General features: G+C 39.8%; 1 protein-coding gene across 2 annotated transcripts in view; it reads right to left on the bottom strand.

The window, feature by feature from the left end:
- Nucleotides 1–17,555: 17,555 nt before the first annotated feature.
- The window catches only part of LOC138980134 (uncharacterized), a 29,233-nt gene continuing 24,368 nt past the window's right edge, over nucleotides 17,556–22,420 (bottom strand). For both annotated transcript variants that reach the window (XM_070352964.1, XM_070352965.1), the window contains exons 8-9: nucleotides 21,472–21,555; nucleotides 17,556–20,322 (exon numbers count right to left, since the gene is read on the bottom strand). In XM_070352964.1, the coding sequence (XP_070209065.1) occupies nucleotides 19,925–20,322; nucleotides 21,472–21,555 (482 nt within the window). In that variant the 3' untranslated portion in view covers nucleotides 17,556–19,924. The remainder of the gene's footprint in view (nucleotides 20,323–21,471; nucleotides 21,556–22,420) is intronic.

Below are 22,420 nucleotides of genomic sequence, written 5' to 3'. Positions count from 1 at the left end.
ACCCAGTCGTTACCACTCGGCCACCCAGTCGTGACCACTCGGCCACCCAGTCGTTACCACTTGACCACCCAGTCGTTACCACTCGGCCACCCAGTCATTACCACTCGGCCACCCAGTCGTGACCACTCGGCCACCCAGTCGTTACCACTTGACCACCCAGTCGTTACCACTCGGCCACCCAGTCGTTACCACTCGGCCACCCAGTCGTTACCACTCGGCCACCCAGTCGTTACCACTCGGCCACCCAGTCGTTACCACTCGGCCACCCAGTCGTGACCACTCGGCCACCCAGTCGTTACCACTCGGCCACCCAGTCGTGACCACTCGGCCACCCAGTCCTTGCACAGAAGGCAGCCAGACCGTTGATTGTTGCTATGTGTGTAAGTGAAGGGATGGCTTTATCTACTGTGAAATGCATGGGCATGTCTGAGATGGTCAGTCGAATCGTTTTCACGGGACGAAGCGTGCCTTTAAAAACCTGCACAGATTGTTAATGGTTGACACTGAACGTTCACACGCAAAGAAGTGCTTGTTTAAAGTCCCCAAACTTAAAATTCACAAACTTTAAAGATTTTTCTTCTGCGCATGCGTTGAAGCAGAAAATGCACTTCAGAGCTGTATTATGTTTTGTTTTGTTTTGTTTTGTTTTTTAAAGCCATTCGGTTTCGTGACACATTTTCTGTTTCAATTGTAGCCTGATCTTTACTTGACGTATTTTTTTTTTTTTGTCATTTAAAGCCAAGACTCTGTCGCGTGAGCGCCGTTTTCTAGAGTAGATTTTAATTAATCAGAAATCAGGATGCTGGTGCGTTATTGCCAAGGCGTTTTCTGAGTGGCGGAATCATAAGGGTGAGAGTTTTGTGTTGTGTAGGTGTTTTTGTTTGTATCTTTCTATTTCTTTCTTCCTATCTGTTTTTCTTCTTTCTTTCTTTCTTTCTTTCTTTCTTTTTTATATTTAGTCAAGTTTTGAAAAAAAATTTTAACATAGAGGGGGAATCGAGACGAGGGTCGTGGTGTATGTGTGTCTGTGTGTGTGTGTGTGTGTGTTAGTGTGTCTGTGTGTGTGTGTGTGTGTGTGTGTGTGTGTGTGTGTGTAGAGCGATTCAGAGTAAACTACTGGACCGATCTTTATGAAATTTGACAGGAGAGTTTCTAGGTATGATATCCCCAGATGTTTTTTTTCATTTTTTCGATAAATGTCTTTTTTGACGTCATATCCGGCATTTGTAAAAGTTGAGGAGGCACTGTCACACCCTCATTTTTCAATAAAACTAATTGAAATTTTTGCCAAGCAATCTTCGACAAAGGCCGGACTTTGGTATTGCATTTCAGATTGGAGGCTTAAAAATCAATTGACGACTTTGGTCATTAAAAATCTGAAAATTGTAATTAAAATTATTTTTTTATAAAACGATCCAAAATTACGTTTATCGTATTTTTCATCATTTTCTGATTCCAAAAACATATAAATATGTTATATTCGGATTAAAAACAAGCTCTGAAAATTAAAAATATAAACATTATGATTAAAATCAAATTTCCGAAATCGATTTAAAAACAATTTTATCTTATTCCTTGTCCGTTCCTGATTCCAAAAACATATAGATATGATATGTTTGCATTAAAAACACGTTCAGAGAGTTAAAAAGAATAGAGATATGTAGAAAAGCGTGCTATCCTCCTCAGCGCAACCGCTACCACGCTTTTCTGGATTGTTAATGTCACTGCCTTTCTTCGTGGTTGAAAACGACGTTAAACACCAAATAAAGAAAGAAAGAAAGAAAGAAAGAAAGCCACGAGCACTGGACAGACGATGCTACGAGTGTACGGTCTCAGTGCGGAAAAAATGCAATGCGTTCAGTTTCATTCTGTGAGTTCGACTGAGCTTGACTAAATGTTGTATTTTCGCCTTACGCGACTTGTTTAACTCGTGATTCTGCTGTAACAAATCTTCTGCTTACATTCTTAGACAAAATACTATTCTGATTTGTGCACAGGCACGTTTATGAACAGAATCGCTTGCGCTGTCTTGGCTGATTTGCTATTGAGGTCTAACGAATGACGTTACACAACGTGCGCGGTCGTCCTTGGCGGTCAAGAAAGCCGCGGGCGCCGCCGTGATCATTGCGCAGACGACACTTCTAGACCGCCAATATTTTTTGTGCGCATCACGTGCTCCACATAAATCGGCCGGAAACGAAGCAATCGGGAAACCTGGATATTCGAAGGCGGCGGAATTTTACCACACGGCGTTGTCTTGTGATTTTGCGCATGATACCCTTAAACATGTCAAAATATGAATACGATTGGCCTGTTCTGCACTTAACACTTTAAACATGTAAAATAAAGTGTGTCCAAAGCTTGGTGGACAAGAAATGACATGTTCTTCGAGTGTATAGAAAATAATTCTTGTCCAACCGGTCCATTTAAGCATTTTGATGTAGTGCGCGTGCGTACATGCGTGCGCGCGTGCGCGTGCGCATGCGTGTATGCGGGCGTGCGTCCATAATTTATCTGTATCTGCTTCTGTGGCGGTGTCAAGGAACGTTGAAAAAATAATAATGGCATTGACGGATAATTTCTTTGTTTTCTTTTCTTGTATGTGTGTGTCTGTATCTGTATCTGTGCATGGTGGAAATATTCATTAATATTGAAGAAAAAATGGCACAAGTGTATAATTTATGCTGTGAAATCTCTCTTTCTCGAATTTGTTTGCCCAGTATTTTTCTTCTTTGCTTTTTCTTGGGAAATACACATGGTATGCTAACTTTTGGACATATTACTGTGATAATTCTGCCTATTGTTTTAGACAAAATGATTATGTTATGTAATCATTCACTTTGTTATAATGGGTTTGTGTGTTTGTTTGTTGTTGTTTTTCGTTCTTACTTTGATACTTTCACATTCGCCACTCTCAGTCAGTACAGTCATTCAAGCGAGCACTCAAAACTCACCTCTTCCTGAAACACAACTCCTAAAGTCGCAACATTTTGCCATCCTGTTCTGTAACGGTTCCATCTCTATTCAGCTTGTTATTTTGTCTTTTGTTTTTTAAATTATTATAAATATAATTTTTCACTGCAGTAGTCCTTTAACTTTAACCCTTAGCTGTAGGCTAGATATGCACAAGTCATGTCGGTGCCACATAATGCTGACACACATGTTCCTGTGCATAGTTTATGGATAACGTGTAGTTGGGAAGTTAAGAGTAGAAATAATTAGTATTTAGTGTAGGAGGAGGGTTGGGGGTGGGTAGGGAGGGGGTGGGTATGGTTTACTTTGAGCAGGTCGGTTTCAGTTTTAATAAACAATTTTAGAGAATTGTGTATCTTATATTTGAGTCTTTCGTGTTTTAGACATTGATGCATTTAATAGTTTTAACGAGTTGCCTTTTGTTTTATCATTCTGGTGTTTATCTAGATGTGCTGTGTATCTTATAAGAAGTTCTTAAAAGTTCGAAGTTATTTTAGCATATAGGTTTTTTTATGGTCTTAACAGTTAAACATGTATTACGTTATCATTAAGATTCATGCTTTGTTAGCACTAAGCAGTTGTTTTAATCAGTCTGGTTTTCTCTTGTTTTCATCTTATGAACATTCTAAATGTTAGACTAACTTATTGTCTTGTACAGAATAACAACTGTGTGAATGGTGCTATACTGAATGAAAGAGTGTGACATGAAGTTCTTGTACATCATTGTAAAGAGTGTGAATGACGTTTTAGTTTAGATGTCAAGCGCTTAGAGCAAGCCTTTTTAACGAAAGTTTTTGATTTAGCGCTATATAAATGTTCTTATTATTATTATTATTATTATTATTATTATTATTATTATATTGTCTTTTTTTGTGCTGAGTAGATTCTTGCAACTAAACGCCGGTGATGTGTTTGTGTGTGCTCTGTTGTTTTGTAACAGTTGATTGCCTATGATAGTTTGTGAATTGTTTCTCTTTTTTTGTGCTTTTGTTTCGGTTCAGTATCATGTTTCTGTGTTTTTGACATACATTGTACGGGAAACCGTGATTTGTTTCTTAACAGCTGATTGTCAAGTGTCCTTTACACCCCCACCCCCAACCCCCCTCCTCCCTTGATCATCCCATCCTCCGTGTTACTTATTTGTGACCCTCCACCACGGACTGAGTCGCATCTCACCTTTGCATGATTTTCATATTTTGTACATTTTCCTAAAGAGTTTGTTATGCTCTATCCAGTGATGAAAACCGTTTTAGAAAAGAGGGAAAACTGTTTGAGTTATAAGCCTGTGACTAAGGTGACCCTCACACTGTTACCAGACACTCCCCGGACTTATATAAGCCTAGCGCAGAACAGCGCGATGTGACATGTGACCCATTTCGTGGTGGAGGGTCACATTTGTTCGGACTAAGTGTCGTGTTTCTGTATTTTCTACTTTTCTACACTGTTGACAAGAAAACGCAAAACAAGAGCTCTCAATATGGCATCTATAAGACAATGTGTGCTCTGATTCAACGTGGCTGGTAGGAATTTAAAAAAACAATAAAGATATGCTGGTGGAAATATATTCCAACTACATACCTTTCTTGTTATATTTAGTCAAGTTTTGACTAAATATTTTAACATCGAGGGGGAATCGAAACGAGGGTCGTGGTGTATGTGCGTGCGTGCGTGCGTGTGTGTGTGTGTGTGTGTGTGTGTCTGTGTGTGTGTGTAGAGCGATTCAGACTAAACTACTGGACCGATCTTTATGAAATTTGACATGAGAGTTCCTGGGTATGAAATCCCCGAATGTTTTTTTCATTGTTTTGATAAATGTCTTTGATGACGTCATATCCGGCTTTTCGTGAAAGTTGAGGCGGCACTGTCACGCCCTCATTTTTCAACCAAATTGGTTGAAATTTTGGTCAAGTAATCTTCGACAAAGCCCGGACTTCGGTATTGCATTTCAGCTTGGTGGCTTAAAAATTAATTGATGACTTTGGTCATTAAAAATCTGAAAATTGTAAAAAAAAAAAATAAAAAAAAAATTATAAAACGATCCCAATTTACGTTCATCTTATTCTCCATCATTTTCTGATTCCAAAAACATATAAATATGTTATATTTGGATTAAAAACAAGCTCTGAAAATTAAATATATAAAAATTATTATCAAAATTAAATTGTCGAAATCAATTTAAAAACACTTTCATCTTATTCCTTGTCGGTTCCTGATTCCAAAAACATATAGATATGATATGTTTGGATTAAAAACACGCTCAGAAAGTTAAAACAAAGAGAGGTACAGAAAAGCGTGCTATCCTTCTTAGCGCAACTACTACCCCGCTCTTCTTGTCAATTTCACTGCCTTTGCCATGAGCGGTGGACTGACGATGCTACGAGTATACGGTCTTGTTGAAAAATGGCATTGCGTTCAGTTTCATTCTGTGAGTTCGACAGCTACTTGACTAAATATTGTATTTTCGCCTTACGCGACTTGTTTTTTTTTTAATTCTGAATTTTCGAACGTTGGCAGTTTTTTTTATTTTTTTTTATTTCGTCGCTGATAAGTTATACGCTGTGATCAAGCTACGCGGCATATAGAGTCAGAATACAGTTTGGGATTAATCGGAGATAGCAATGCTCTGAATTTGCGAGCTGTTTTTGTTTGTTTGTTTGTTTTTTGACGAAATTAACGTTTGCACTCATTCGTCAGTGCAAGAGACTGCATATGTCAAGAACGCTTTTTGAGAGAGAGAGAGAGAGAGAGAGAGAGAGAGAGAGAGAGAGAGAGAGAGAGAGAGAGAGAGAGAGAGAGAGAGAGAGAGAGAGTTGAGACACACACACACACACACACACACACACACTCACACACATACACACACACTAACATCCAAACGACGCTTTTTAGTAAAAAGTCCAATTATGGACAATATTTTGTTTGTTTTTATATTTAGTCAAGTTTTGACTAAATATTTTAACATCGAGGGGGAATCGAGACGAGGGTCGTGGTGTATGTGCGTGCGTGCGTGTGTGTGTGTGTCTGTGTCTGTGTGTGTGTGTAGAGCGATTCAGACTAAACTACTGGACCGATCTTTATGAAGTTTGACATGAGAGTTCCTGGGTAGGAAATCCCCAGACGTTTTTTTCATTTTTTTGATAAATGTCTTTTATGACGTCATATCCGGCTTTTCGTGAAAGTTGAGGCGGCACTGTCACGCTGTCATTTTTCAACCAATTTGGTTGAAATTTTGGTCAAGTAATGTTCGACAAAGCCCGGACTTCGGTATTGCATTTCAGCTTGGTGGTTTAAAAAATAATTAATGACTTTGGTCATTAAAAATCTGAAAATTGTAAAAAAAATAAAAATTTATAAAACGATCCACATTTACGTTCATCTTATTCTCCATCATTTTCTGATTCCAAAAACATATAAATATGTTATATTTGGATTAAAAACAAGCTCTGAAAATTAAATATATAAACATTATTATCAAAATTAAATTGTCGAAATCAATTTAAAAACACTTTCATCTCATTCCTTGTCGGTTCCTGATTCCAAAAACATATAGATATGATATGTTTGGATTAAAAACACGCTCAGAAAGTTAAAACAAAGAGAGGTACAGAAAAGCGTGCTATCCTTCTTAGCGCAACTACTACCCCGCTCTTCTTGTCAATTTCACTGCCTTTGCCATGAGCGGTGGACTGACGATGCTACGAGTATACGGTCTTGCTGAAAAATGGCATTGCGTTCAGTTTCATTCTGTGAGTTCGACAGCTACTTGACTAAATGTTGTATTTTCGCCTTACGCGACTTGTTTGTTTTGTGGCCGGTGAGGTTTCTGAAACTGTTAAAATGGAATATTTAATGTCGTCATTTTGTCGCTTGTGAAATATAACAGACTAGATGAATACCCGCTTCGCCGGGTAGCCGGCTTCGCCGGGAAGAAGTAGAGCCGGGTGAGTGGCGCACCATACGCCGGCTTCGCCGGTTTTTTTGGTGCACCGTACGCGATTGACGCCACACGAAGGAAGGGAGAAAAACGCGCAAAACCCTGGAGAAGATCAGGAAGAGTAATACCCGGCTTCGCCGGGATGAAAGCGTTGTGGACAGTGACCTTCTAAAAATAGTAACGGGAATATGGATTGAGCGTTGTGGACAGTGACCTTCTAAAAATAGTAACGGGAATATGGATTGACGCCACACGAAGGAAGGGAGATAAACGCAAAACACTGTACTGGAGAAGATAAGGAAGAGTTACTGGGAATGGATCGGGGAAGATGAACAGAAAAACCAAAATCGGTTCAGCGCTGCGCGCTGAGAGCACGTGTTGAAAATTCTCATCGACCAGGTTGACTGTGTCCGGGGTCTACTTGAATATGCCCAACAAATTTGAAGCAGATCGATCGAGAACTTTGGCCGTGCATTGCGAACACACACACACACACACACACACACACACACACACACACACACACACACACACAATCAATCAATCAATCAATCAATCAATGAGGCTTATATCGCGCATATTCCGTGGGTACAGTTCTAGGCGCTCTGCAGTGATGCCGTGTGAGATGAAATTTTATACGGCCAGTAGATTGCAGCCATTTCGGCGCATATTTACCTTTCGCGGCCTATTATTCCAAGTCACACGGGTATAGGTAGACAATTATTAACTGTGCCTAAGCAATTTTGCCAGGAAAGACCCTTTTGTCAATCGTGGGATCTTTAACGTGCACACCCAATGTAGTGTACACGGGGGGAGGGTTCGGACACCGAAGAGAGTCTGCACACAAAGTTGACTCTGAAATAAATTTCCGCCGAACCTGGGATCGAACTCACGCTGACAGCGGCCAACTGAATACAAATCCAGCGCGCTACCAACTGAGCTATATCCCCCGCCACACACACACACACACGCGCACATACACACACACACACAAGTCGTATATATATATATATATATATATATATATATATATATATATAGATTTGCTTCGTGAAAAAGATATATACAAACCGACGCAGGTCTGTCCATGCGTTTACCTAGGATAACAACATCCTTACACTTTAACACACAGCCTTTGCCGGCTCTGCGCAGAGTCAGCATTTGTTTGGCTAGATTAATTATACAACCATAACCTATGCCAATTTGCAGAAATAAATCAACACAAAAATGCCCACCTTCACAGTAAAAGCAGTCTGGGTTTTGTTGGTGTGTATTTGGATTTGTTTCTGTTTTTTTTCTCTGTTTTTGTTTCCCTCTCTTTTTTTCTCTTAATAAATAGGTGCTCGTGGTGGGATGTTCTTATCTTATATAAAAGCCCGGGCAGGTTTGGTGCTGCTTATTATTGTTAAAACTGGATGGAAGGTCCGTTTAAAGCTGAACAGTATCAATGTTTACTTACCTACCAGTGTTTGAAAGAAGAAAAGAACCCTAAACAGCGGGAGATTTTGGTTACACAGATGGGAGAGTTACTCGCACATCAAGGGAAACTATCCAGGCAAGTCACAGATGAACCCAGGCTGTATGATAAGATAAGATAAGATAAGAAAACTTTAATGTCCATTTTCAGTTTACATAAACATGGACATTTGTCTTTTGGCACCACATCGGATTTCTAATAACACAAACACACGATCATAAAGCATAATTGAACAAGTTCACTACCAAACAATCTACTTATCACATGAGCATTTAAACAATCAGCATAATAAATACATATCACAGTCACTGACGCCCATAAACACAGCGCACGCAAACAGTTGCATAAAACACACACACACACACACACACACACACACACACACACACACACACACACACACACACACACGTACACACGCACACATGGTATCCATTTTCTCAAACGTTAGTTAGTTTGTAAAAAAAAAAACCACCAAGATACAGCTTTATGCGCGTATTATTCAAGATTGTTTTGAGCGGCGTGAAGACTTGTATCTCTTCTAGTCAATGTACAAAAATAATGGAGTGTTGTTATTTATATGATGTGACGTTGTGGTTTGTGATTTGATTTTTGAAGACAAATACAATTATGATTAAATGGGTTTTCATCACGATTTCGTTTTCTGCTTGTATGCCTGTGTGTATGTGTGTTTGTTTGCCTCTGTGTGTGTGTGTGTGTGTGTGTGTGTGTGTGTGTGTCTGTGTGTGTGTCTGTGTGTGTCTGTGTGTGTCTGTGTGTGTCTGTGTTTCTGTCTGTGTCTGTCTGTCTGTCTGTCTGCGTGTGTGTGTGTGTGTGTGTGTTTGTGTGTGTGTCTGTGTCTGTCTGTCTGTCTGTCTGCGTGTGTGTGTGTGTGTGTGTGTGTGCATGTGTGTGTGTGTGTGTCTGTGTCTGTCTGTCTGTCTGTCTGCGTGTGTGTGTGTGTGTGTGTGTGTGTGTGTGTCTGTGTCTGTCTGTCTGTCTGTCTGCGTGTGTGTGTGTGTGTGTGTGTGTGTTTGTGTGTCTGTGTCTGTCTGTCTGTATGTCTGTCTGCGTGTGTGTGTGTGTGTGTGTGTTTGTGTGTGTGTGGGTGTGTGTGTGTGTGTGTGTGTGTGTGTGTGTGTGTGTGTGTGTAGCAATTCCAGGAAAACTAGCAAACAGATGTTTGTAAAACTTTACATGTGCATTCTTCCAAATGAGATCCCCACATGTTTGTTTCATTTTTCCATAACGATTACATATCTGGCTTTTAAGAAAAGTTGAGGCGGCACTATGATGACCTCATTTTTCCATTAAATCGATTGGTATTTCGTCAAACAGTTATGCCACTCTTGAAGAATAAGGTGCGTATAAAGTCCAGCAAGGAACTGAGAACAACATCTTGCGAGATATGTCAAGCCGGGGCCTGGGCACTTGTCCTATTGGTTTGATTGTTTAGCGACACGGAGGCGGAAGTTTTGCTTCATTAAGCGCTGGTCCCATTATTGCATTATCAAAGTTAAACGATCAGTTTTGCCCAGTCATGAAAGTGTTTAGATAATCTGATGACTATATATAGGCTGACCCGCCCAACACCATGACCCAGGGCTACTGGAGGTGACAGCGGATGCCATTTGCATCTCGTTTCTTGACTTTCTTCTTCTCATGTTGAAGGAAGACGTGTGGTTTGATTCCAGGCGGTCTCTCTTCCGACACCTGAGCCTGACTGATGGAGACAACTTCATGAGTTAAACAGCCCTAGTTTTTGAACGCCGGGGCACAAAGGCAAAACTGGGTCCCACCGATGATAAGTGGTGTGTTACGCCCTCACGGTTAAACCATTAGGGGCATGTTCCTGCGCGCATGCGTGTGTAGGGTATGTGTAAAAGGGCAATTGTGTTTTTCAGTCTTGTTTTGTGCCTGTTATTTCGTCCACCAAAACTCATTTCTGTCTTTCTATGCCTATGCTGTGAGACATAATCGCTATTACGAGTTAGTCGTGTGACAGAGAGTTTTCTTGCACACTCGACTGCTGCTGTCTCACTTCGGCTACGTCGTCGTGAGACATCTACAGTCTCGTGTGCAAGAAAACTCTCTGTCACACGACTAACTCGTAATAGCGGGTAATGTGACCCTCCATCACAGAATGAGTCGGATGTCACTAGGCCAAATACACAGGTCCGGGGGTGTCAGGTATCAGTGTGAGGGACACCTTAGTCACAGGCTTATAACTCGAACAGTTTTCGCTCTTTTCTAAAACGGTTTACACAACTGGATAGAGCATTAACAGTTCTATAAGAAATGTAAAAAAAAAATATAACAATCATGCAAAGGTGACATGCAACTCATTCCGTGGTGGATGGTCACATATGAGAAAAAACATGAAAGAAAACATTGCTCTCTCAACCGTCTGTTTGTGACAGCCAGAACTAAAAATATAAGACATATAGCCTTCTCCATATCGTGTTTTAGCATCTGCCCAAACAGGCTGAGTGTCATCTTTTTTTGAGAATAAAAGGGGAGGGTTTGGCAGAAATGTTACAGGCAAATTCCGATGTTATTTCAGGGCTTGACGTCACCTTTTTCCTAGCCGTGAAGAAGTTCTGCAATGTTGTCGAAATGACATAACTGTTAGCGCTTTGAACTATGTTCTTGACGTTTTGATTACTGCCATCCACAAACATCATCCATGGAGTTATAAGGAGCGTGAATCCAGAAGAAGGGAGAAGGGGGAGGGGGTGGCAAAGAATAGGACAGAGAGCTGGGAGGTGTAAGGAGATGGGGCGAGATTGAAACAAATTGTGTAAAAGCCAAGCTGCAAGTGTTAAAATGAGTAGTGTGGATCGTGGGAAAGATTTACATCGGTCTGAAATATCTGTCTCAAATATTGTAGCTAAAGCCAGAGTGGTTAAATTGTCTTAAAAGGTGTGTGTGTGTGTGTGTGTGTGTGTGTGTGTGTGTGTGTGTGTGTGTGTGTGTGTGTCTGTCTGTCTGTCTGTCTGTCTATCTATCTGTCTATCCGTCTGCCTGTCTGTCTGTCGGTCTGTCTGTTTGTCTGTGTGTATTTTGTGCGTATGTGTGTGTGTGTGTGTGTGTGTGTGTATGTGTAAGTGTGTGTGTGTGTAAGTGTGTGTGTGTATGTGTGTGTGTGTGTGTAAGTGTGTGCGCGTGTGTGTGTTTGTGTGAGTGTGTGTGTGTTTGTGTGTGCGTGTGTGTGTATGTCTGTGTATGTGTATTTATATATGCATGTGTGTGTGTGTGTGTGTGTGTGTGTGTGTGTGTGTGTGTGTGTGTGTGTGTGCGTGTATTTGTATGTGTGTGTGTTATTGTGTGTGTGTGGGGGGGCGTGTGTGTATGTGTGTGTGTGTGTGTGTGTGTGTGTCTCTCTCTCTCTCTCTCTCTCTCTCTCTCTCTCTCTCTCTCTCTCTCTCTCTCTCTCTCTCGTTTTATTTCTTCTCAAGTCTTTCTTTGTTGCTAGTCATATGCAATCAAACGCAAACATTATAGTCTATCACAGTGGGGTTTTTCCGTGCAAACCTATCAGACGTTTACCTATTCAAACATGCCTTGTATGTTGTGTGCTTTCAGAATACCCGTGGGATGCTGCTAGGATGATCTTACAGCCTGACGAGAAAGTTTAAAAAATCAGATACAAGACACAATAAAAATAACTCCTACGTGGCCTTATGAAAGGGAAACGGCTTATGATTTTTAAGTGTAATACTGTGTCCAGACGATTGTAGTGCAAGAAAAAAATAAAAAGGGTTGTCATTTCTATGAAAATTCTGTATGAACAGAGCGAGAAAGACTGTTGCGAAATATTATCTCTTTTGTTTTACATTCAATCAATGTTTGACCGGAAATATTATTTTTGAACTAATAGTATGCTCAAAGCTGAACAACTATCCGTGTCATACATTTTAGGTTCCCTGTTTGAATGATACCGAGATAGCGGTGTCTCAGTCGACGAGTTTTGGGCAGCATATAGTTATATAGCTATTCTGATGAACACGTGGGGGAATTCGGGGGCTGTGATTGGATGGTCTGTTCCGATCATCAAAGCATAATGCTTACGGAAGTCGGCCATTTTTCTCAATATCCAAAAGCATATTGTCAATAACAAAGACGCATGGTTCCGGTTTCTTCCACGTGTATAAAGTACACGCATACCTCGCCAGGTTTGTTTCTGTGACCAGTCGACAGACGATGCCATTTGCTTTGTGTGTGTTTTTGTTGTTGCTTACTGTACATGACATACATTACGTGTAAAATCCAGTTCTTTAACAGGCAACAAACCTTGCACATTTCCAGAAGCTGCAATCTGAAGCGACCTATCTCTGATTCTAGCAGACGATCTCTCCAATGTTTAACACAAAATCAGCAAACCATGCTGTCCTGTCACATAGAACGTCCAATGTATAGTGCAATGTTGAAATGAAGTTACCGGTCTGAAACATTTAGTCTGATTCCAAAAACATATAGATATGATATGTTTGGATTAAAAACACCCTCAGAAAGTTAAAACGAAGAGAGGTACAGAAAAGCGTGCTATCCTTCTCAGCGCAACTACTACCCCGCTCTTCTTGTCAATTTCACTGCCTTTGCCACAAACGGTGGACTGACGATGCTACGAGTATACGGTCTTGCTGAAAAATTGCAGTGTGTTCAGTTTCATTCTGTGAGTTCGACAGCTTGACTAAATGCTGTATTTTCGCATTACGCGACTTGTTGTTTAATCAGAAAGCGCATACGATTGTCAAATGTCAGCGTTGTTATTTTTTATGTAAGAAGAGTGGGGTCACACTGACCCACCGAGACATCTTCTCAGAAGACGTTCTGATCTGGCAAGAAGACCAGAAAAGTTAAAGGTAATTCCCTTCTTCTGCAAACGAGGGTGTAGCCAACCATAAAGTACTAGGGGGCCCTTAACGTCCTCACATAATACATCAAAATACCCCCACCCTGCACAAAAAGCGCTGATACAGTGGAACCCCCCTTTTAAGACCCTCCAATTTAAGACTTCCTCCATTTTAAGACCTTGCGTTTTCAGATTTTCTGTTCATAAGTTTTGTAAATTGACCTCCATTTCAAGACCCCCTCCTTTTTAAGACCCTCTCCTTTTTAAGACTTGATTTTCTCAGATTTGTGAAGGTCTTAAAAAGTAGGTCCCACTGTACAGGCTATTCATTTTTGAATTGTGTCTAAGGGGAGATAATTATGTTTTTGGTTTGTGTCTAAGAGGAGATAATTATGTTTTTGGTTTGTGTCTAAGAGGAGATAATTATGTTTTTGGTTTGTGTCTAAGAGGAGATAATTATGTTTTTGGTTTGTGTCTAAGAGGAGATAATTATGTTTTTGGTTTGTGTCTAAGAGGAGATAATTATGTTTTTGGTTTGTGTCTAAGAGGAGATAATTATGTTTTTGGTTTGTGTCTAAGAGGAGATAATTATGTTTTTGGTTTGTGTCTAAGAGGAGATAATTATGTTTTTGGTTTGTGTCTAAGAGGAGATAATTATGTTTTTGGTTTGTGTCTAAGAGGAGATAATTATGTTTTTGGTTTGTGTCTAAGAGGAGATAATTATGTTTTTGGTTTGTGTCTAAGAGGAGATAATTATGTTTTTGGTTTGTGTCTAAGAGGAGATAATTATGTTTTTGGTTTGTGTCTAAGAGGAGATAATTATGTTTTTGGTTTGTGTCTAAGAGGAGATAATTATGTTTTTGGTTTGTGTCTAAGAGGAGATAATTATGTTTTTGGTTTGTGTCTAAGAGGAGATAATTATGTTTTTGGTTTGTGTCTAAGAGGAGATAATTATGTTTTTGGTTTGTGTCTAAGAGGAGATAATTATGTTTTTGGTTTGTGTCTAAGAGGAGATAATTATGTTTTTGGTCCCCACGTAAAGTCTGCATGGCCAAGATGGGGAACTGAATCGCTTCGACGTAAAACACTGTGACATTAAAAAGAGAATTTAAAAATATTGAAAGAAGGGTTCTACTCACGAGGTCATTTAAAGATGGTTTCCTTCCTGTATAAACACCCGTGTATAAGGTCACAGATCTGCCAAGGCTTAATCATTATACAAGGGATAAAAGCATCCTTCAACCTGAACGCATACCAAAATACTACAATCTGGTTTGATACCTGTGCAGAGTTTGCTGATTTAATTACGCGTGTTGACACTTGTTTCACGAAGGTACATAACCCAAGAGAAAAAAAAGTCCAATCTGCACAGAACTCAACCGGGTTGTAATTGTTTTGAAATTATGGAAAAGGGCTCCCAAACTGTGCGTCCAAACATGAACGCATGCAGAGTAGGAATTGTGTGCTGATTAATCTCGCGTTTGACACTTCTTTCAGGAAGAAACCTATCCCAGAAAAATATGTCTAATCTGCACAGAAATTCAGCAAGGTTTCAGTTGTTTTGAAATCATTGAAACGGGCTTCCAAACTGTGCGTCCAAACATGAACGCATACCCCAAAACCACAACCTGGTTGATAACTGCACAAGTGCAGAGTAGGAATTGTTTGCTGATTAATCACGCGTTTGACACTTCTTTCAGGTAGGATATCCTAACCCAGGAAAAAAGACCAATCTGCACAGAATTAATTCAACCAGGTTGTAATTGTTTTGAAATTATGGAAAAGGGCTCCCAAAACAGTGCGTCCCTGCGTCATATACGCATTAGAAGCCGAAGAAATGAACGAGAGATGACTGGAGGGGGTCCCATGAAGCACTAAAACTGAAAAGAGCGGGTCCCGGGACGCACTACATATCCATCAATATTGCTATTTCATATGTTACGTGGATTTCCATTGGTTAATTGGGAAAAACTGAGCTCATTGTAAAAGTGATATCGACGACATTTCCGTCGATATCAGTTTTGATATCGACGACCTCTTTATTGCTTCCCCACTTCAAAAACAAAAACACCTAAATTTTAAAAAAAACAAATATATATGAAAATGTAATGATCCCAGAATTTAGTTGAGCAAGTGACTAAAGACTTTTTGAAAGAAAAGACATTTTTAAATACTGAAAAGTACAAGAAAAGAGTGAACAAAAAGAAATAATAATCAGAGGGAGGGATATGGAACAGCCAAAACTGAGACAAATACTTTTGTAATTTCTTTACAGTATGTCCAGAGAATTAGCAATATATCTAACATTGACTGACTGTGTGATGATATCTTCTGCTATTGGTCTGTTTCGACAGTGATATCAAAATCTCGACCTCCTGTCTCGATTTTGATATCACTGTCTCAACAGACCATAGCAGAAGATACCATCACACAGTCCGTCAATATTGGGTAGTATTGTTTTCAGAAAATGCTCTGTCAGATGTGTACCGACGCAGATTTACAGACTTATCGATATCGATATGACCATAATGTTTCAGAATTTCAAAACGTCGACATCACTTTGACATTAGCGCTACTAGGGGTTATGTGTTGACGAGGAATGTGCCATCCAAAAGCAAGAATATGAAGCTCGTTCTCTTCGGACCCTGTTTAGTCCCACTGAGGGGGTCCAAAATTCATTACGATCAGGATGTTATAAGATAACAGTAGGCCTATATATAGATTTTTTTTAAGTGTACCGGTGTATGTGATGTTATTATGTTTAGATGTCAGACAAACATATTTTATGAAAATGTTAGCCATTATATCTTTTGTTTGATGGCTATACGCATACATATGTCTCACCAACACATATTCCAACAACTCATACACATTTAAAAGAGATTTAACGAATTAAGTAAAAAATAAAAGAGGTATTGTACATGAAAATGTTAATGTCCATTGTAGCTCAAACACATAACAGTTTATAAGGAATATTGTAACAATCAGTGGTATTTATTAAACGCCCCACATGATGTGCTTGGCAAATTAAAAAAATAAATTTTAAAAAAGAGGGTCCAAGGACCCCTTACAATTAATTATCAAATGAAAGGTGTGGGGTCAGCGGCTGTTAGCGTCCGTTGGGGACCCTGATCAAAATTAGAGAACGTTCTGATCCCGCGTATAAGCCCATGCGAATGTTGTGTGAAATCTGAGACAGAGAGACTCCTAGCGTTTCAAACTCAAGAATTAGAACAATAATTAACAAAACTGGTAAGTTTATGGATCATTTACTTGGCAAAATTACTCTTCCTTCAAACCACGAAGGAGCAAAATGAAGCCAACAACAAACGTTAAGTGTCCATCTTTTCTTCATGACTGTGAGTCCGACGTGTGTCTCGTTCATTTACTTTAAATATGATTTAAAATAGGAGGACGATATCTTTAAAGTCAGATCCATGGCAGAATGACATCGTCCCTGCATGCTGCCGCCACCCCCCCCCCCCCCCCCCTCCAAAAAGAAAAAACCCGGATTTTAAGTGCTTTGCGTGTCAACTGACGATCGAGACTGAAAGCCTACCCTACACCCCAAACCTTCACACCCCCCCCCCCCCCACCCACTAATCCTCTTCCCCTCCCTGTCAATAGGAGAGGAGAAATTGCAAACAATGATCTTAATAAACAGAGAGGATCTCGCGATCTTGCAATCTTGCGAACTCTTTTGATTTGATTTTTCTTGAGTGTTTTTTTTCTCCTCATCAGTCTTCTTCATCTTCCTCTTTTCGTGTCCGTTTTCTTTCTTAGTTCACGGTCTGCTTGTATTTCCTGTGCTCCTATTTTGTAATCTCGACTTGTTTGCAAGTTTCTAACAAACTAACTGACTGTCTTACTTTGTATTTTGATTTATGCATGTGTTAATAATTGTTCTTGATTTTTGGCCCTGGTGTTGCTAACATTGTTGTTTCTGCGAATAATGGACGTGCATCCAGTGTACAGTTGCAAATTAAAGAATGCGCAAAGCGAAAACAAAACGTCAGCACACACACACACACACACACGCACGCACGCATGTACGCACGCAAGCACACACACACACACACACACACGCGTACGCACGCATGTACGCACGCACGCACACACAAACACACATACACACAAACACACACACACACACACACACACACTAACACACACACACACACACACACACACACACTCACACTAACACTCACACTTACACACACATACATACACACACACACACACACACACACACACACACACACATACACACACACACGGAACACTTACCCCAACACCGAACACGCACACTCATATAGCCTCGTGACAGCCAAGTAAAAAAAATGTCACCTTTACTTGAACTCCACAAAAAAAAGTCCATCGATTTAGACAAGAGCCCAATAGCAAAAGTATTCATGCCTCTCAAGCATGTTTACACAACATACATAAAAATGAAATATTTCAAGAAAAGAAGGGGGAAAACACATTAAAAAAATAACACGTACTTGTCTCAGAGATCACTTAACTACCATTTACTGAATTTCAAGAATTGGAGAGCATTATATAAAAAAAATATATATAAAAAACAGAAGTCATGGTGATCATCTTTACACGATGCTTTGCAATTTGGAAAGATTGGAAATAAAATTGCAAAAACTTATTCACAAAGATAGACTTGGTAGATAACAAATATTCTGATGAAAACGCGAAAATAATTATAAAGATACAGACAAGCAAAAAGGCAGACAGATAGACGGAGAGTAAGAGAATGATTTCAGATAACTGCACCAAATGGATTACAATGTCTATAGCCCTGACATTTGAAATGCGTAGGGAAAAGAAAAACATGCGAGAGTAGACAGTTAAATCCAACAATCCCCCCCAAAACGATTCAAAAGCAAAACAAATGATAATAATTACAATCTTGATAACAATGATCAAACATAATTTTTAAAAAGGTAATATTTGTAATAGTAATAGTAATAACAAAATAATTCAAAATATCAACAAAAACAACAATGCTATTAGCAACAAACAATTTGTTTTAATTTATTGACGATGGCCGCAGTCTGGCCGGCTAGCTGCGAGACTAATTCTTTCAAATGGAAAATTTAAAAAAAGAAGAAAAAAAACCAACATTTCTTTGCACAATTGTTATAATGTGCTCAGGGTGAGCTAACATTACAATGCTTAGTCTTTCTTTTATTCCTTCCAGTTTGTCTTCTTTGTGTTAGTCTTTATTTATTTCATCCTTTTCTTGTGTCTTTTGTCCGATCTGTCTTTGAAGAAAACGATTGTTAAAGTATGTTATGCGATGTTTTTTTTCAAAAAGCATTAACAACCAAAACTCATGGATTTTGAACAAAAGAAAGAAGAACAGGAACAAGAGACGGCATTGTCATTGTTATCTTGTTCAAAAGAAAAAAGAAAGGAGTTGATGTGTTATTTTTTTTTTTAATACGAGCGATTGACACTTAAGGCTTAATTCTGGGCTTTCTTGTAACGGCAGAGCTAAATTGAACACAAATTCAGGCAAAGCAAGGGAGCTAACAATGCTACAATAGCAATGTCAAAAGTTACTTCCCTTGTTACGCTAGACAAGCGCATTTCTCTCCCATGGACCTAATTGAAAAGTACGGGGTTTTTTTTCTGAATAGAACGATAAATGCAACCCATCGAGAGTGTATCTTTTACAAATCGTGCCGCCATAATTGCTTTGTTTGTCAAGACGCTATCGTCATCAAGAAAATAGGTTGAAACCGTTGAAAGTTCTAAGATTCGTGCACAAATATGGACCGTGTTTTTGTATTGTGTTAACTGACACCAGACGGACTTTAACTGGTTTAGCACCACATTTGTAGACACATATCTGTCGCCAGTATTTTTCTGGCGTACTTACATTAAAAAAAAAAAAAAGAAATTAGCAGTCAGCTGTTAATTATCGATCAACTGCATCGAACAGCCTTGTTCAAAATAACTTACCCTTTTATATCAAATGTCCCGTACACAGAAAATCCAAGAACTTGTCTTTAACGAAATATCTCATTGCATGAAAAGTGCTGTGCGCCGAATATATTAAAACCTGCATTTCACACAATGTCTTGCCCTTGAAAGCAGTAACAGTCTTGTGCACTGAACGCCTATCTACCAATATCGCATCAAAGATATTGTAACCAAATCACAATGTACTACGCTATCCAAATTAAGACACCGTTCCTTTGTCTCTTTCCAACAAAACCCTCTGTCTCTACAGAAAATTGTTTCACAATCTCCATCTTTACCATGTATCTCTTACTCTTCTTGTATTAAGAGTCTTAAGCCTTACTCAAAATGCCTTACTCTACCACTACCTATAATTAAATTACAACTCCGTTATTTTTTTTTCAAAAAGAGACCTACATCTCTACCGTACAAGTCATGCTCTTCATTGCTACCATACCTGTATTACCCTTCTTGCATTATAAGTCTTTTGTCTAACTCAAAACGTCTTTCCATAAATCACAATAGTGTTACATATGTTTTTCTAAAAAAAAAGACATCCCCCCCCCCCCCTCCCGCTGATCTCTACTGTACACGGTGTCGTGATCTTCATCGTCACCATATCTATCTTACCCTCTTATTATCAACAGTTGCAAGCACTGTGTCCTAATTTACTATCCTTGCTTGTAGCTAAATTCTAGTGCCGTTACTTTTTCTTCTTCAAAAAGAATCCCCCATCTTTACCGTACATGGGATCGTGATCTTCACCGTCACCGTACTCTTCCATGGAATGTCCGTCATACTCGCTGCTTGATTTTTTCTTCTTCTTGTCGTTGTATCCAAAGCCAAACTTGGGCAGCTCGTAGCTCTGCTTCTGAGGGTAACCAATGGAGCTGAAAGGAGAGCTCTCGAAGGGAGACGACTTGTCGTACGAGTCGAACGTGCTCGGCTTTTCCTGGTATAGCTTGGGGAATTTCGGGTAGTTGCCGTCCTCCGACTTGGATGTCTTGGGGAATTTCGGGTAGGTGTGAACGGAGGAGGAATGCTCGTCATCCTTCGACTTGGGGAACTTGGGGTAGCTGGTTAGAGTGCTGTGTTGGCGACCTGTAAAACAGAAGACAGTATCTTGTATATCCCAAAGTTGAGAGTGTTTGTTTTCAGCGAGGTGTTAGGTCAAGGAGAAAAACATTAATTGGTACATGTTTTGAATGTTAATAATGCTGTAGACAGTGTTTCGCTTGTGTGAATGTTGATACGCCACCACTGTCATTCCTAGCGCATACAAGAGAGAATTTACATAGTAAGTCATAAACTGCAATCCGGCGGCACTGATAAGCAGTAGTTCGACAATGACATAATTGGATGGTGCGCACAAAATAAGGGTTGATAGGTTGTTGACATGAATATGCGCACTGAATCTGTTTCACAATAACGACCAGATTCACCAATAAACGATTGTACAGTTTCAAACATAAACTTGTTGGTTAAGGACTCTGAGATGTTCGCAAGAACCCAGTCCTCTACGGAAGAAGAAGAGTGCGAAGAGGAAGGTTTTCGCTTCCGTTTAACAAATATCAACATGCCTGTAATTTACATTTACATAAACATTGCGTCCTTGTCCGTTTGTGATGCTAGTGCATGTCAGTACTCACGAGTATTATCATTAGCAGTCCAGTATTTTCATTTGCACGCTTGAACACTGTCTGTTACTTCCCTTGAAACAATTCCCAAAGGATGACATGTACATGCAAACAAACAAACAAACAAATTATCTCCTTCAGTCTTTTATTATGACTTGGCGTCTAGAAATATTATTTGCAATTGAGGCTTATCATTATCAGTAGCTCACTCGGTGCTATGCACTGAGAAGCCCAATCTCCCAGTATAGCGCGGAAGCAGTTGGGTTTAACAGGCAAGCGAGCTTAACAGTGTGCTGGCTGCAGCTGTTGGTAGCCAAACTATTCTCTCTGCTGGGCTGTTTTTCACTCACACTAAAACACAAGCTAGGAACAGCCGTACTTACCACTGTGAGTCTACAATTCATTTGGGCAGAATATGCCTGCGCAGAGTCAGCGGCACAGACGACGCACTGCAGATTATTGATGCCGCGATAGGGATTATGACGAGTACTTGGCCTGTTTTCCTTTCACGCAACGTGTAGCGGGCTGGGATAATCTGCAGTGCGTCGTCTGTCCTGCTGAAGTTACACAGGTGAGCGCCAGGCCTTAACCACTGTGAGTCTATAATTCTTACCGGTACTCTTGGGTTTGTAGGAGCCGCCAAAGGAACCACCGAAACTGGGTGCGTCGTAATTAAAGGATCCAAAACTTTGCTTGCCTGAAATCAAATATCAAAGCTGATTCACATTCTGAACTCAATTTCATGGTTGGCCTCACACACACAAAAACATACACACTGAAACTTTCAGCATAAAGTTTGAAACATTCCACATTCATTTGCTTGTGGCTTACCAGCAACCAGCCGAAAATTCAATCAAGCTAAGTTCTTGTTACTAATTGTTTGTATGTGCACTGAAAAGTCCGTTGGGTCGATATGTTTGTGACTGTAACGTATTGTTTTGTCAATAACAAACGTTCCAACAACTTACCTTTCTTGTTTTTTGATGTTCAACATAGAGGTCATCTTCGGTAAATAAATGTAGAGGAATAAGAGAATTACAAAAAGACAACAAATGGGACAGAAGTCTGAAGAGGACAGATGAGATAAGATAAGATTGTTTGATTTTTTATTAACGAGCGTAATGATGTCGAAACTAGTTCGTGTTCATGTATTCGTGTTGCTGTCTTCTGGTAATTCAGGGGCGGATCCAGGGGGGGGGGGGGGGGGGGGGGTTTCCGGACCCCCTCCCCCTCCTCCCCCCCCCTTAGCCTAAAAAAAAAAAATAAAAAAATAAATACATTTGAAAATAAAGAAAAAGTTATTGCTCAGATTGCACCAGATTGCTCCATTTTCCTTAATTTTTATTAAAAAAAATATTCCGTAGGACCCGGACGCCCCCGGCCTTTGTCTTCTAAGTGACGGGTTTAGAAAGTAGTTGGGTAATTTGTTGGCTCGGGTTGCACCAGATCGGTCAATTGTCCATGTTCTGATCCAAATTTGTCTTCTTAAATTGACTTTTTGGAAGGTGTATTAGGGGAAGTGTCTAGGCTCCGGACCCCCCTAGAAGGTTCGAACACTTCGC

This window comes from Littorina saxatilis, linkage group LG11 (assembly GCF_037325665.1).
Source record: "Littorina saxatilis isolate snail1 linkage group LG11, US_GU_Lsax_2.0, whole genome shotgun sequence".
NCBI classification, from domain to species: domain Eukaryota; kingdom Metazoa; phylum Mollusca; class Gastropoda; order Littorinimorpha; family Littorinidae; genus Littorina; species Littorina saxatilis.
This window is presented reverse-complemented; position numbering and strand designations above follow the sequence as displayed.